At 36.9% G+C, this 16,087-nt stretch overlaps 1 protein-coding gene across 3 annotated transcripts in view; it reads left to right on the top strand.

Moving 5' to 3' along the window:
- RAD18 (RAD18 E3 ubiquitin protein ligase) overlaps positions 1-16,087 on the top strand; it is a 99,941-nt gene that overhangs the window by 33,174 nt on the left and 50,680 nt on the right. For all 3 annotated transcript variants that reach the window (XM_032841510.1, XM_032841512.1, XM_032841511.1), the window contains exons 6-8: positions 2,510-2,609; positions 5,854-6,038; positions 15,153-15,229. In XM_032841510.1, the coding sequence (XP_032697401.1) occupies positions 2,510-2,609; positions 5,854-6,038; positions 15,153-15,229 (362 nt within the window). The remainder of the gene's footprint in view (positions 1-2,509; positions 2,610-5,853; positions 6,039-15,152; positions 15,230-16,087) is intronic.

The raw sequence follows: 16,087 nt of genomic DNA, 5'->3' as shown, positions 1-16,087 counted from the left end.
TATTTTCATATATGTATTTTCTTACTTAAGGGAAATCTTTTCATCCCATATGACCTGAGAATAAATAAGCATCATGAGGGGGATGGAATGGGAAAGGACAAACCATTTCACATTATAACAGTCTCGGAATTGATGTAAGCAGTGCTGCAAGATATTTTTATACTCTTTCTCTCTTACAGAATAGGAATTCAGGCTGATTGCTGGAAAAATGAAGCAATTTTAATTAGCTCATATTTTAACTATGGCAGTCGCTTTCTAATTTTCAGCTTTTAATTTCCCTCCTCATCTGTCATATCAGTTCCAGTTTAATCTTAAAGAGCTCCTTTTATCTTCTTATACTCCTCTTTGAAACTTTCAAGCTCTTCAGACTGGCATTTATAGCCATAGACAATTAGACCCCTCCCCTAGATGTCTGACCTTATTTCTTACCTCTTCATCTCAAAAATCCTCCTGCAGTAGCCATGCTAATCTTCCCATTATTCCTTGAATAAACCCAGAGATTGGAAAAACTACAAGCTACAGGCCAAATTTGGCTTGACACCTATTTTTGTAAGTAAAGATTCACTAGAAAATAGCCACACCCATTTGTTGACATACTGTTTATGAATGCTTTCATGCTCCGTGGCAGTGGTTAGTAGTTATAACAGAGACCATCTAGCCTGCAGAGTCTAAAATCTCTACTAGCTGGCCCTTAACTAAAAAGGTTTGCTGGGATGACTGGGTGATTCATTATGTTAAGCATCCAAGTCTTGATTTTGGCTCAGGTCATGATATCAGGGTTGTGAGATCGGACCCTGTGTTGGGGTCTGTGCTCAGCAGGGAGCGTGCTTGAGATATCTACTGCCCCCAGTGCTCACTCATGTGCATGCTCTTGCTCTCTCTCTCTAAAAAAAAAAAAAAAAAAAGTTTTGCTGACCCCTGCTTTACCTTTTTAGACTCTATTCAAGATCCTAATTATTCTTTAGTTATGTTAGATGATATTGACATCTCACATCATGAAAGTGTTACAGCACTTGTTTTCTGGGCTATTTTGTTTATAGTTTGCTTTTTTGATGAATTAGCTTGTTTAACTTATGTTTCCATGTCTCCTCTTACCTGTGAAGTTCAGGGCACCTTTTAGGCAGACACTAAGATATCTTTGGTATGCCCACATCACACATAGTGCAGGGCAATTAGTGGTTATTTATTTTAGTTTTTAAAAAAGATTTTATTTATTTATCTGAGGGAGAGGGAGAGGGAGAGCATGCACAAGAAAGCGCAAATGGCAGGGAAGGGCAGAGGGAGAAGGAGAAGCACACTCCCTGCTAAGCAGGGAGCCTGGTGATGCAAACTCTATTCCAGGACCCTGAGATCATGACCTGAGCTGAAGGCAGATGCTCAACTGACTGAGCCACCCAGGTGCCCCACTATTAGTGGTTATTAAACTTAGGTTAAAGTTAGCGTATTAGTAGTCAAGGGTTTAAATTTTGTAACGAGAGGCGCTTGGTGGCTTAGTTGGTTAAGGGTCTACCTTCAGCTCAGGTCATGATCCCAGGGTCCCAGGATTGAGCCCTGCATCAGGCTCCCTGCTCAGCAGTGGAGCCTGCTTCTCCCTCTGCCACTGCTCATGTCACACTCTCATTATCTCTCTCTCATATAAATAAATAAAATTGTAAAAAAAAAATTTTTGTAAGGATATGTGAATCTTGCATTTCCTACCATATATTTTGTTAGTCTATCAGTTGACAGTTCTTGTAGTGTTTTTAGCTTGATAGTTAACTTTTTTCCCCAACAGACCAATTTTTTCAAATAAAATCTTAACCGCGAACTGTAACACATAAAATCGCTAAAATTGGTCCTGCTCCATTGAAGTAGAGATGGAGGGCCTGACCTCCTGCTTCATCCCTGCCATTATCATGGTGGCCTCTGGGCCCCAAGATTCTTCCACAATTCTCTGCAACTTCATCAAACAGTTTGACAGTGATTGTGTTTCCTAAAGGCAATACTACATTTGTAATTACAAATAAGAGCTAAGTTATTAAATTTGTAACCATTGTTAATTTTGATAGTAGTTGGCCCAGACCAACAAATGTTTCAGTTTAGCTTTGCATAGCTTCCTGTCCCCAGCCAGGTTTATCTTATTCATGTTGTTATAATTGCTATAGTGCTGCAGATGAATGGCTCCTAAGACGGAAAAACTTAAGATTAGTTCTATAGGTCAGTCACGCCTCAGTAGAAAAGACTTAACCAAATCATTTTCTGATAAATGAATCTCCAGACTTCTTTGCAATCTCTTATGTAAGCCCCGGATTCTATGTGACTTACTACAATTTAGCCATTATTCAGTGAATAGTCTCTCCCAGTCCTGTTGCCCTGAGGTGTCATTCTTTTTTTCTTCTGCTTTCCTAAGTGCATGTTAAGGTTGTGATTCTATTTTTTATATTAATTGCTGAAAGATGACAGGTTATACATTATTTTTGCCCTTTATGTAAATAATAAAGTCTCTCTTTCTCTTTTTAAAAAATTACAGTGGATTGTCCTGTTTGCGGGGTTAATATTCCAGAAAATCACATTAATAAGCACTTAGACAGCTGTTTAACACGTGAGGAGAAGAAGGAAAGCCTCAGAAGGTAAGAAAGTCAAGCATAACCTTTGAGTTACTTTAGCAAGGTACTTCTTATGCTTTATAAACTATTTTCCACCTCTTCCATTTTGGCTTCTTCATCCTGAGGGTTATTTCCCATACGCCATGAGAATCCGGTGATCTGCATTTCTCCTTAGAAGCGTTTCTTCCTAGGGCGCCTGGCTGGCTTAGTCAGGAGATCATGTGACTCTCAACCTCAGGGTCCTGAGTTCAGGCCCCACATTGGACATGAAGCCCACTTTAAAAAAAAAAAAAAAAAAAAAAAGAGTGTTTCTTCCTGAGGAATGAGTTTCAAGTATAGAGGCTGAGTATTTTCTCCTTATTGAATAGTAAGAAATCAGCACTAATAGTCTTGTTTGGACTGCTCTTTTTTTAGATGCATCTGTCATATTTCTTCTAATACATTTAGTTTTGTCAGTTTATCCAAAGACATACTCATCCAAACATAATTAAGTTCAAGTTCCAATAGTGGTTCCAAACCCTGCTCCTTGGAATACCGTGGTCCTCCATTTGCTCTGTCTTGCAGTTTAGAAGCACTGCATATCATATCTCTTAGGGAAAGATTCATTATACCATTTAGTGTATTGAAGGCTTTGAGAAGTCCTGTATCAATGCAATTGTTGGGTTTTGTTTAATCTAGTGAGTACTACATTTACATGACCCCCCCATTTTTTTTTTTTTAAGATTTTATTTATTTATTTGACAGACAGAGATCACAAGTAGACAGAGAGAGAGGAGGAAGCAGGCTCTCTGCTGAACAGAGAGCCCGGTGTGGGGCTCAATCCCAGAGGCCTGGGATCATGACCCGAGCCAAACGCAGAGGCTTTAACCCACTGAGCAACCCAGTCACCCCCAAAATCTTTTTTTTTAAGATTTTATTTATTTATTAGAGAGAGAGAGCATGAGCAGGGGAGGGGCTCCGCTGAGCAGGGAGCCTGCTGTGGGGCTCAATCGCAGAACCCTGAGTCATGACCTGAGCCAAAGGCAGACACTTAACCCACAGGGGCACTCAGGCACCCCTTGACCCCAAAACCTTTTTATCCTCATAATTTACGTCTTACAAGACTGATTTGTAATGATATGCTTAGGGGAACATTGAACTGCATTTCCATTTAGTTACATCCTGGTCTTGGGGTCTGGTCACATAAAATATACTATGACATTTAGAAAATTTTATCCACAACACCCTGGCAGGCCATTTCTTTGATAAGGGTGACAACCCTTAACCCATTCTATGTAGAATCGTGTCAGAGTTGATTCAAAGACTGTTCTTCCTTTTGATGTCTTCAGATTCTAAAGACTCCTAAATGCACTTTCACTAAATCATGGATGAAGGATCAGTGTTATCTTCACGTTTTGGGAATCATCTGTCAGGCTTCATATTTAAAAATTCTGGATAGAAATTGTTGATTTCTGTTGGTGCTTTTCATGGTAAATGCCATTAAACTCTTGAGTTTCCCATTTTCATTTCACAGTCATGAGTTTGTCTATCCTTGATAAAATTACTGAACTGTCCCTCACAGTGTGCTTGTACAAACTCCTACAAAATGTTTTAGCTCTTTCTACCCACTGTGATTTTATTTAGCTGTAATCTTACCTGTCTCATAGAGCCTACTGGGCAGTTTTCAGAAAAATGTACTTTCTTGAGGGTTTGTAGGTCTTTTTACGATAAATAGTTATCTCTGGATTTTAGACGTTATTGATAAAGCATAAAAGAAATAATTTAGGGAATGGTACTGTTGGTTAGTAGAAAAATGCTTGGTTGTTTTCATTCTACATATATTCAATTGTATTATTTCTCTCAGTGTAGTCTTTGGGCGATTTACCTCAGATTTACTCTATGGAAGCTTGTTAACATAGATTTTTAGGTCTCCACTTGTGAATGTAATCAAAATTGGGGGATGGTATGGAGATGTGACCAAGAATCTGCAATTTAATAAACTCCCTTGGTGATTCCAAGATTTACTCCAGTTTGTGTAGCATGGCCTTGAAGGTGAACTAGTTATATGCAAGTCCTTTGTAAAATCTTGGGTTTGTTTTGTTTTGTTTTGTTTTTGGATAAACTGTTTACTTTCAAGTGCTTATTAGTTTATACTGGAAACTTTGGTATTTAAATTTTGGAATATTGGAATTTTAATGACTACTTTGAATGCGTATTTATTAAGCACCTAATTGCCATGGTGTTGAGCCAAGTAATGTACTCAGAGAGCCAGCTTATAATCAGATTCAATAGTTTAAAGCTCACTAAGGAGTTCTGTTTTTAAAATTGTCCAAATCATTGATATCCTTAAGTAGCTTGACTTCTATTCCATTTTAAGAAGTAATGTTTCTTAACTGGTTTTTTGGAGGGAGCAGAATGTCTTCTCATAGGGCTTTGCTGTGTTAAATTGTAGCTTAGTGCTTGTCAGTGTATAAGTTATATAAAATGAAGAGACAGGTGGTGGTTTTCCTAATACACTTGTAATCCTTATATATTTGTTAATATAATTAATTGAAGTTGAAGAGAACAAAACCTTCTTGTATTTCTTGCTATTGTTTTCAGTCATGTTCTTTGAAGATGATGCCATAAGAATATTATCTTCCTGTCAACTTTCAGAATTCTTTTTTCATTGGCAGTAATGAATTGGTTAAAACTAACCATCCCAACACATCTTTTATTTAATCTAGAGCTTTTGTACAATGATTGCCTACACTTTAAGGAAGCAGTTTTGCCTGTGGATCGGCACTTTCTAAAGCAGCTATATTCTTAAATCTGTAGTCTAAATCTCAATAGTGTTTGTACTCTGATCATCCGAGGTAACAGTTTTTTGCAGAGATTTTGCATGGAAATCACTGGCACATTTGGGACAAAGATGCTTTAAAGCAATGGAGAACTGAGGAAGTCTATGTAAGTGTGATTCTGAAGTGAGATTCTCAACAGCATTTAGTGCACAGGCCTTCCATGGGTTGCCAGTCTGCATCTTTAGGCCTGACCTCTTTCTGAGACCTCTTTTTCTGCCACCTAGACTCCGGTATCTGAATGTGCTATGGGCACCTCAGATGCATCATGTCTAACACTGTCAACCTTATTTGCAAATTTAATTCTTCTTCTCTTTCCCATTTTTATCTTAATGGTTCCGCTATTTTCCCACAATGGTACTCCATCAGAAGGCCAATTAACTGTTTTATATGGAGAACGTTTGATAGTTCACAGTAACTTTAAGTGATCTCTTTTTTTCCCCCCTTTTTAGTTCTGTTCACAAAAGGAAGCCTCTGCCCAAAACTGTATATAACTTGCTCTCAGATCGTGATTTAAAGAAAAAGCTAAAAGAGCATGGACTATCTGTTCAAGGAAATAAACAACAGCTCATTAAAAGGCACCAAGAATTTGTACACATGTACAATGCCCAGTGTGATGCTTTGCATCCTAAATCAGGTAAACTAATAAAGCAATGAGTTCTTGTTTTCTGGTTAAAGCAGTTTTGTGTAGCTCAGGGATTATAAGTCATAGAACAGAATTTTAATAAATACAATTTTGATAATAGATGAGACATGCAGATGTATTTCTTCAAAAGGTACTTAGAGTTATACTCTGATAAGCCTTTCTCCCAGCCAGTCTCTCAGTCACTATTCTCTCTCAGAGGTAACCACTGCTGCTGGTTTCTTTTGTGTATCTTTCCAGAGATAATGTGGCATGAAGAGTTGATCTAGAGAGCCATGGTTATAATCCCTGTTTTGCAGCTTTATGACTGGGAGACTATGGGCAAGTTACTTATTCTCTCACTTTTCTCATCTATAAAATAAAGGGTTGTAATACTGCATACTGCATAGTGTTTTTGAAAGGAATAAATGAAAAATGCATAGCCCCATACCTTAGCAAGTAATTAGCATTCAGTAAATGTTATCATTATGATTATTAATTATACACAAACATATGTCCTTGATTATTGTTTGGTAAAAATGTTAGTATTATATATACACTCTTTAATGGTTTGTCCTGTTTCATTTAGCCACACACATATTTTGGAGTTCTTTGAATTATTAGTATATAAAGAATTACCTAATTTTTAATTTATTTTTTATTTTTATTTTTTTTTAAAGATTTTATTTATTTATTTGACAGACAGAGATCACAAGTAGGCAGAGAAGCAGGCAGAGGGATAGGGAGAAGCAGGTTCCCCACTGAGCAGAGAGCCCAATGTGGGGCTCGATCCCAGAACCCCGGGATCATGACCTGAGCCGAAGGCAGAGGCCACTCTGACCATTGAGCCATCCAGGCGCCCCAAGAATTACCTAATTTTTAAAAAACAAGTATAATATGCAAACAGAAAAATATACAAATTGTATTGTTTGGTGAATTATCACAGTATATTTCACAGAGGGAAAATACCTTTGTTACCACTTTTCAGGTCAGAACCAGTGTCCCAAAAGCCCCTGTGCTCCCCACCTCCAGTCACTACCACCTTCATTCTCATAGGTGATCACCATCTTGACTTCTAACAGTAGGGATTATTCATTTTGCCTGCTTCTGCCTATATTTTATCTTTATGTAAATGGAATAATAAATAGCTTAGCTATTCTTTTGAGTGTGGCTTCATTTGTGCAACATTACATTTAGAAAATTCATCCATGTTTTCATGTGCAGGTGTGATTTTTTTTTCATTTTTGTTGCTGTAGAGTATTTCATTGTATACGTATTTCATACTGTTTTTCCATTCAGTGGTTGATGGATATTTGGATTTTTTTCTACTCTTTGGCTCTTAAGAATAATGCTGCTGTGAGTAATATTTTTTATTTCTTGATGCACCTATGCACACATATTTTGGGGGTATATATATCTAGTAGTGAAACTGTTATATTTCTGCAGCTGTTCAGTTTTCATGAATATAGAAAAAAGCTCAGTATGAGGGTGCTTTTCCCCCCCCTCATTTAGTTCCTTTTTTTTCTTCCTTTCTTGTTTTCATTTCTACTAATGTGCACTTTCATCAGGAGGTTCAGAGAGTTACAGTTTTTTTCACATCCTTGACAACATCAGTATTGCCATTTTTCCTTTTTGGCTATTCTGGTGGGTTCTTGGTAGTATCTCATTATGGTTTTAGTTTGCATTTCCCCAATGACTTACAATGTTTAGCACAATTTTTTTTAAAGATTTTTATTTATTTTTCTGAGAGAGAGAACGAGAGGGGTTGATGGGGGAGGCAGAGGGAGAAGCAGGCTCCCCTTTGACTTCATTCAAAACATATAAGTTCTTAATTGTACTACTTAATCTTTTGCATTTTGCCTTTTGTTAGAGTTTTCTATGTCCTTGCCTACTACAAGATTAGGAAGATCTTTTGTTTTCTTCTAAAACTTTTTTTTTTTTTTTAAAGATTTTATTTATTTATTTTAGAGAGAGACAGTGAGAGAGAGCATGAGCGAGGAGAAGGTGAGAGGGAGAAGCAGACTCCCCGTGGAGTTGGGAACCCAATGTGGGACTCGATCCCAGGACTCCAGGATCATGACCTGAGTTGAAGGCAGTCACTTAACCCACTGAGCCACTCAGGCGCCCTTCTTCTAAAAGTTTTATTGTTTTTGCTTTTATATTTTGACCTAGATTTTACCTGGAATCTATATTAGCATATATTGTGAGGTAAGGGCAAGATTCTCCTGTTTTTCCATATGGATAGCCAATTAATGCAGCACCATTTATTGAAAAACCGTCCTTTCCCCACGAAATTGTCAGTACATCTTAATTGAGAATCAGCTAACTGTATGTGTGGGTCTTGGATATTGTTTTGTTCCATTAAGTCACGTTACTCCTTTTGTCAGTAGTGTGTTGTCTTAATTATTTTATGAGTTATTTATTTATTTATTAGAAAAGATTTTATTTATTTATTTGACAGACAGATCACAAGGAGGCAGAGAGGCAGGCGGAAAGAGAGGGGGAAGCAGGCTCCCTGCTGAGCAGAGAGCCCGATGTGGGGCTCCATCCCAGGACCCCGAGATCATGACCTGAGCCAAAGGCAGAGGTTTTAACCCACTGAGCCACCCAGGCGCCCCTTATGAGTAATTTATAATAGATCTTGCTGCCTGGCAATGTAGTTCCTCTAGTTTTGTTTTTTGAAATTGCCTTGGCTTTTCTAGGCCCTTTGCATTTCCATGTAAATTTTAGAATAAGCCTGTAAAATTTCATCAAGAAACTAAAATCTACTTGGATTTTGATTGGGTCTATGTTCAATCTGTAATCAGTTTGGTATCAAAGTTGATATTGGTACACTATTTGAGTCTTTCAATCCATGAATTTGGTTTATCCCTTTAGTTTTTCATTTCTGTCAGTGATGTTTTATAGTCTTCAGTATGAAGGGCTTTTTTTAAAAGACTTATTCATTGGTATTTGATGTTTTTGATGCAGTGATAATTGGTGTCTTGTTTTAAAATGTCAATTTTTGGGGCACCTGGGTGGCTCAGTGGGTTAAGGCCTCTGCCTTCGACTCAGGTCATGATCCCAGGGTTGTGGGATCGAGCCCCACATCGGGCTCTCTGCTCAGCGGGGAGCCTGCTTCCTCCTCTCTCTCTGCCTGCTTCTCTGTCTGCTTGTGATCTCTGTCTGTCAAATAAATGAATAAAATCTTTAAAAAAAAAAATGTCAATTTTTATTTTTTTGTCACTGGCATGTAAAATGTAGCTAATTTTTATACATTGTCTTATATCCAGCACCTTGTTATTTATTCACTTTTTATGTGTGCATTTTAAAATTGGCACATAATCATCCTATTATTTTTTAAAGATTTATTTATTTGAGAGAGAGGGAGAGTGCAGCGGGGAGGGGCAGAAGGAGAGGGAGAGAGAGTCTGAAGCAGAGTTGACACTGAGTGCCGAGCACCACAAGGGGCTCGATTTCATGACCCTGAGATCATGACCTGAGCTGAAACCAAGAGTTGGATGCTCAACCAACTGTGCCACCCGTGTGCTTCTATAATGCATTTTTTTACTGTGTATAGTTAGATGAGTTTTGACAAATGTATGCATAGTTATCTAGCTATCATTTCAGTCAAAATATAGAACATTTTCTTCCCCGGATGTTCTTCAGCCCTTTTGTAGTCATTTCCCTCTTCCTTACACTAAGGCCCTGAGATATACTGATCTTTTATGTTTCTCTAGTTTTACCTTTTCTAAAATGCCTGGCAAATGGAGTTACACATATTGCACATTATGTAGTCTTTTGTATCTGGCTTCTTTCACTTAGTGCAGTGCTCTTGAAATTTACCCATGTTGCATTATCAGTAATTCACTCATTTTTATTGTCAAGCAGTGTTCCAGTTTTTGCCTATTATGGGTAAAGCTGTGATGAACATGGGATTACAGATCTTTGTATAGCCATATGTTTTCATTTTTCTTGGATAAATACCCAGGAGTACACTTACTATATATATATATATATATATATAGTAAGTGTATGCTTAAAAGTAAGGAAATTGCTGAACTGTTTTTTTTAAAGATTTTATTTATTTATTTGACAGAGAGAGAGAGAGGTCACAAGTAGGCAGAGAGGCAGGCAGAGAGAGAGGGGGAAGCAGGCTCCCTGCTGAGCAGAGAGCCCGATGCAGGGCTTTATCGCAGGACCCTCAGATCATGACCTGAGCCGAAGGCAGAGGTCACTAAGCCACTCAGGCACCCTCCTGAACTGTTTTTTAAATGGCTACACTATTCTTCATTGTATGAGAGATCCACTTGCTCCACTTCCTTGCCAACACTTAGTATTTCCAGTCTTCTTAATTTTAGCCATTCTGTTGGATATGTAGTGGTATCTCCTGATGCATGTATTCCTATGTATTATATAGGTAAGTACACATGTAAATCCATTTACACTTATATGCATTAGAAATTATGAGGACATACTGAACCTGTGCTTACAGTCCAATCTGACAGGGTTCCTTACCTTTCTCTCTTACATATTTATATTTCCCTTTTTCCCCCCACCGAGAGAATCCCCCCTTTAGTAGCATCAGCACATTTACTGATTTGTTCAGTTCTATTGCACAATTAAAATAGTTTTAAAATTGCTTCATCAATACTACTACACCACGGCAAAACAGACCTACCTATAAAAAAGAATTCAGGATATTTTCTAGTTCTCTCTCCCAGGCTGCTTCTCCCCTCCTCCCTTAGTTAGACTGAGGGTATATAGTCAAATATGTGGTCATAATTTCCTTTTTACCTTTTTCATTGTGACTTGATTTTTTTTACTGAAATAGAGTGGGGTTCATTGTTTCACTTTGTTTCTAATTCTTGTTACTCAGTTGTCCCTTCTAAGACATTAGTAACTGAAATGTAACATTTAAACTACTTTAAAAAGCTATACTTTTTAATGGACCACTGGCTGTCATAAAAATATTACATACAGTAGCAGTTTTATTTTCTTTTGTTTTGAGAGTGCTCCTAATTATTCTTGAAGCATTTTAAAAACAGTTTTTAATTTAAATTCAATTAATTAACATAATGTTTTATTGGTTTCAGAGATACAAGCCTGTGGTTCCTCAGTCTTATATAATACCTAGCACTCATTGTATCACATGCCCTTCTTAAAGTCCTTCACCCACTTACTCCATCTTCCACCCTCCTGCCCTCCAGCAAACCTCAGTTTATTTCTTATGATGAAGAGTCTCTTATGGTTTGTTTCACTCTCTGGTTTTGACTTGTTTTATTTTTTTCCTCTCTTCACCTATCATCCTGTGTTTTGTTTCTTAAATTCCATATAGCAGTGTACTTTTTTTTTTTTTTAAGATTTTTAATAAAAGATTTTATTTATTTGACAGAGAGAGACAGTGAGAGAAAGAGAGAGTGCACAAGTAGGGGAGCAGCAGAGGGAGAAGGGGAAGCAGTCTCTCCACTGAGCAGGGAGCCCAGTGTGGGCTCGATCCTAGGACCCTGGGACCATAACCTGAGCTGAAGACAGATCCTTAACCAACTGATCACACAGATGCCACTGAAACTAGGATTTTTAAAAGTGTTATTTTCATAAAAATATTAATTGCATTAATTTTTACCAGTTTTGATACACAGTATTCCAAAATATACAAAGAATAATACTCATATGCCATAGCAGTGTACTCTTGAAATTTTTATGATGGTAGCTTTAAAATTCTTATAGTTTCAAGATTTGAGTCATCTCAGTGTTAGCATTTGTTGATTGCCTTTTCTCATTGAAGTTGTCATTTTTCTGCTTCTTAGTTGATAAGTGTTTTTATTGTGTCCTGGACATTTTGACTGTAATATGAGATTCTAGCTCCTTTTAAAATATTCTACTGTAGCAGGCAGTCACCCTGTTAAGGTTTAGCTTCAGATCCAGGCCTCCTCCTGTGGACTATGGTTCTAATGACAATTTAGTTTTCAGAACTCTTGCAGTGTTGTTCAGGTCTGCTTCATTTAATTGCTACCTGGGGGGCACTCAGAAATACTGATATTGTGGTTCAGTTCTCAGACCTTTTTGGCCTATTAATTTAATTTTTTTTCAAAGATTTTATTTATTTATTTGTCAGAGAGAGAGAGAGCACACATGCAAGCATGAGCAGAGGGAGCAGCAGTCAGGGGGAGAAACAGGCTCCCCACTGAACAAGGAGCCTGATGCAGGACTTGATCCCAGGACCCTGGGATCATGACCTGAGCCGAAGGCAGATGCTTAACCGACTGAGCCACTCAGGCATCCCTGCCCTATTAATTTTAGGATATTTCACATGTGAGTGGGTCAGGAATGTGTTTAGGATTTGCTGTGCAGGTTTAAAGGATGGTTTTCTCTTTGAGATCCTCCCTCCAATCACTGTTAGGGGATGAGGATGCTACCTGCTACTGGTGGGTGAGAGATAGAGATCTAGGTTATTCACTAGGTCTTTACTGGCACAGTGTTTCTGAAAGACAAAAGCTGTCCCCAGTCTTCCAGCTACTGCTGGGGGAATTAAGGGGGTAGAATCCACACTCTACACTTGTTCTCTGATGATACTTTGGTGGGCAGGAAGCATCAGCAGTGTTTAGTTGGACTAGATCAGGTATTATCAAAAAGTTTATTGGTCTTCTCCTTTCATAGTCCTTTGCTAGAACAAAAATTGGTTTCTTGGAGTTTGTGTGTGTGTGTGTGAGAGAGAGAGAGAGAGAGAGAAAGAGAGAGAGAGATGGTTGATGATTCTGGGTTGCAGGTTTCACCAGTGCCCAATCTGGGATATATAGAAGATAAAGAGAAAGCCTAGGGAACTCATCATCATGTTGTTCTTTAAATTCTGAGACCCTTAGGCAGTCCATCTTCCTCCTTCTTTCATAGTTCTCTTACAATTGTCTGTTATTATATTACATCTAAGGGTTTTAGTTATACTTAGGAAGAATATGAGAAGAGATATGAGTCTAGTCCATTTTCAAAACTAGAAGTTCTTGTTAATTTTTTATTTCTGTTCTAGGTGCAAACACATGTAGGAATGTTTTCTTAGTGAATTAACCCCTTTATCGTTCTATGATTTCCCTCTTTTTTTTTTTTTAAGATTTTATTTATTTATTTGTCAAAGAGAGAGAGAGAGAGTGAGAGCAAGAGAGCACAAATGGGGAGTGGCAGGCAGAGGGAGAAGCAGGCTCCTGTGGGGCTCCATCCCAGGACCCTGGGATCATAACCTGAGACAAAGGCAGACGTTTAACCAACTGAGCCACCCAGGCATCCCTGTAATTTCCCTCTTCATCCCTGACAGCATTCATTGTTCTAAAGTCTGTTGTGCCTGATATTAATATAGCTATTCTTTGTTTCTTCTCATTAGTATTTACATGACACATCTCTCTCCATACCTTTATTTTGAACCTATGTCTTTTATTTAAAATGGGTACTTTGGGGGTGCTGGGGTGGCCCAGTCAGTTAAGCATCTGACTTCAGCTCAGGTCATGATCTCAGGGTCCTCGGAGAGAGCCCCACATCAGCTCCCAACTTAGCGTGGAGTGTGCTTGTCTCTCTGCCCTTCTCCATACTCATCTCATGCTCCCATTCTCTCTGTCTCAAAAAAATAAGTAAAATCTTAATAAAATAAAAAGGATTCTTTGCTGAAAGCATGTAGTTTGTTCTTGATTTTTTTAATCTAATATGCATTTTCTATCTCTTATTATTGCTTTTAGATCATTTACATTTAATGTAATTATTGGTAATAGTTGGCTTTACAGTTAAAGTCTTCCTAATTGTTTTTTGCTTGTTTTATCTGCTTTTATTCCATTTATTTATTTATTGGTTCTCTTTTGGACTGAGTATTTTCTTTTACTAATACATTTTATTTCTTTCTGATATTTTCTTTTATTTTCTCTTTTTAGAAAGTTTTAGTGGTTGACCTGCGGTTTGTAATAGACACCTTCAAGTAGTCACAGTCTACCTTCAAATGATATGCTTCATTTGTAGTATAAGAACCTAACAACAGTGTAGTCCCAATCCCTAATTCTTTGTGTTGTTGTTGTCATGAGTTTTACATTTTTACCTATGCTGTTAACATAATAATCTTGTTTTCCTTTAAAAGGACAGTTATCTTTTAGAGAGGTAAAAAAAGAAAAATATATTTTGTATTTACCTTCATTTTTACCATTTCTAGCATTCTTCATTTTCTCTTATAGGAAGAGATAAAGAAGACATAAGTTTCTTGTTTCATATTTCCTCTGCTTAAGCAACTTCCTTTAACGCTTTTATAGTATAGATCTGCTAATTATACACTCTCTGTTTTTGTTTGTTGCAGACAATCTATTCCTCCTTCACTTTTGAAAAATATTTCCATTGATAGAGAATTCTGGATTGTCAGGATTTTTCCTCTGTGCTTTTAATTCATTACTCCATTGTCTTCTGGCTTGAATAGTTTCTGATGAGAATCATGATATAATGCTTGCTTTTTCTTTATGTAATATACTCTTTTTCTCTGGCTCTCACAGATTTTTCTCTGTGTGTCAGTGTGTATATGTGCTATTCTTGTATTTTTGTTTTGTTTTGTTTTTGCTTTTATTCTGCTTAATGTTCCTTGAGTTTTTTTACATTTGTGGTTTGATGTCTTTTATTAAATTTGGCAAATTCTGGCCATTAGGTCTTGAAAATATTTTTTTCTCTTCCCTTTTCTTCCTCTTTTGGGATTTCTGTTACATGTATGTTAGACTTTTTGTTATTGCTCCATAGTCTCAATGCTCTGTATATAAAAGTGTGTATTTATGTTTTAGTACATTGGAGTTTGAGTGGATATCTGCTAAGAATTGGATTCACATTAACAAATTAATTTTCATATTCCATTGGGACTGCTGTTTATACTTATTTACTTAAAGGAAAGAGCAAAATTACTCTTACGGTTGTCTTCAACTGTTCTGCATGTGTAAGATGTAAGAGTTCGATGTTTTATTCCATGTTATTTTTGTAATCTTTTATTTTGAGATAACTTTGGACTTAGAGAAAAATTATAAGAATAGGACAGGGAATTCATGAATACCCACCTTTTACCTTTAGAGTTAACACATTATATATCCATAGTATAATGATGAAAACCATGTAATTAACATTGGCTGTATGTCCTTATTTTAACAGCTGCTGAAATAGTTCAAGAAATTGAAAATATGGAGAAGACTAGAATGCGTCTTGAAGCTAGTAAACTCAATGAAAGTGTATGTTGATGGTCTGTTTCATTATCTGCATAGAAATGATGGAAAGAAAAATTGAGTGCCCCCCCAAAATTAAAAAGATTGCCAGAATTAAATCTGTTCAATAGGAAATATCCTGGAACACATTTCCGTTTAATGTGTTATTGCAGCTTATTTTTAGCACAGAATTCTGTCCTTTAGCAATCTTCTAGGACAAAATACAATTATAGTCCTATGGAAAAAGCATATGTCTGTACATCAGGTGACCTTGATATTTGTCCTTTCTCTGCTGGTTACGTTTGATAAGCTCTTTAATATCTGTGGCCCTTAGGATCTTCGTCTGTAAAACTTAGGAATTGAACTATATGATCTCTAAAAACCTCCTTTAGCTCTGGCATTCTGCAATTCTGTGATTATATTGATGGAGAAATTAAGTAATTGTAAAACTTTATGAGGATTGAGTATCTGTTGAGCTTATTGAGGGAATCAGAGACTTAAAATTCTTCACTATTGCCTTCCTCTAGCTTGATGGTCCAAAACTTGAGGAAAGGATACCAAAGAAGAAAATAGTCATTGTGTCCTATGACACTGGAGGAAGTGTTTGGGGGCTCTCCCAAGTAGACTTTTTTTCCTAGACCATCGGTAATGTGTCTGTAAGGAAAGCTACGACCTTAGGGAAGTAAGTTTATAATCAGACAGTAGAAAAAAAATGAGATTTTCATTGACTTTATCATTATCTGTGCACTAACTATAAAATGGAAACTATAATGAATCCTATAAGTAGATTTCTGATCTTTTAAGTCTAAGATTTTCAAAAGTGGAAGTAGAAATTTAAAACACTAAAATCTTACACTGTCATATTTTCTTTATATGTTCTTTTTT

The sequence above is a fragment of the Lontra canadensis genome, unplaced genomic scaffold (genome assembly GCF_010015895.1).
Source record: "Lontra canadensis isolate GAN:19392208 unplaced genomic scaffold, GSC_riverotter_1.0 scaffold124, whole genome shotgun sequence".
NCBI classification, from domain to species: Eukaryota; Metazoa; Chordata; class Mammalia; order Carnivora; family Mustelidae; genus Lontra; species Lontra canadensis.
Note: the sequence above shows the minus strand (reverse complement) of the source record. Positions and strands in the feature narration are given on the sequence as shown.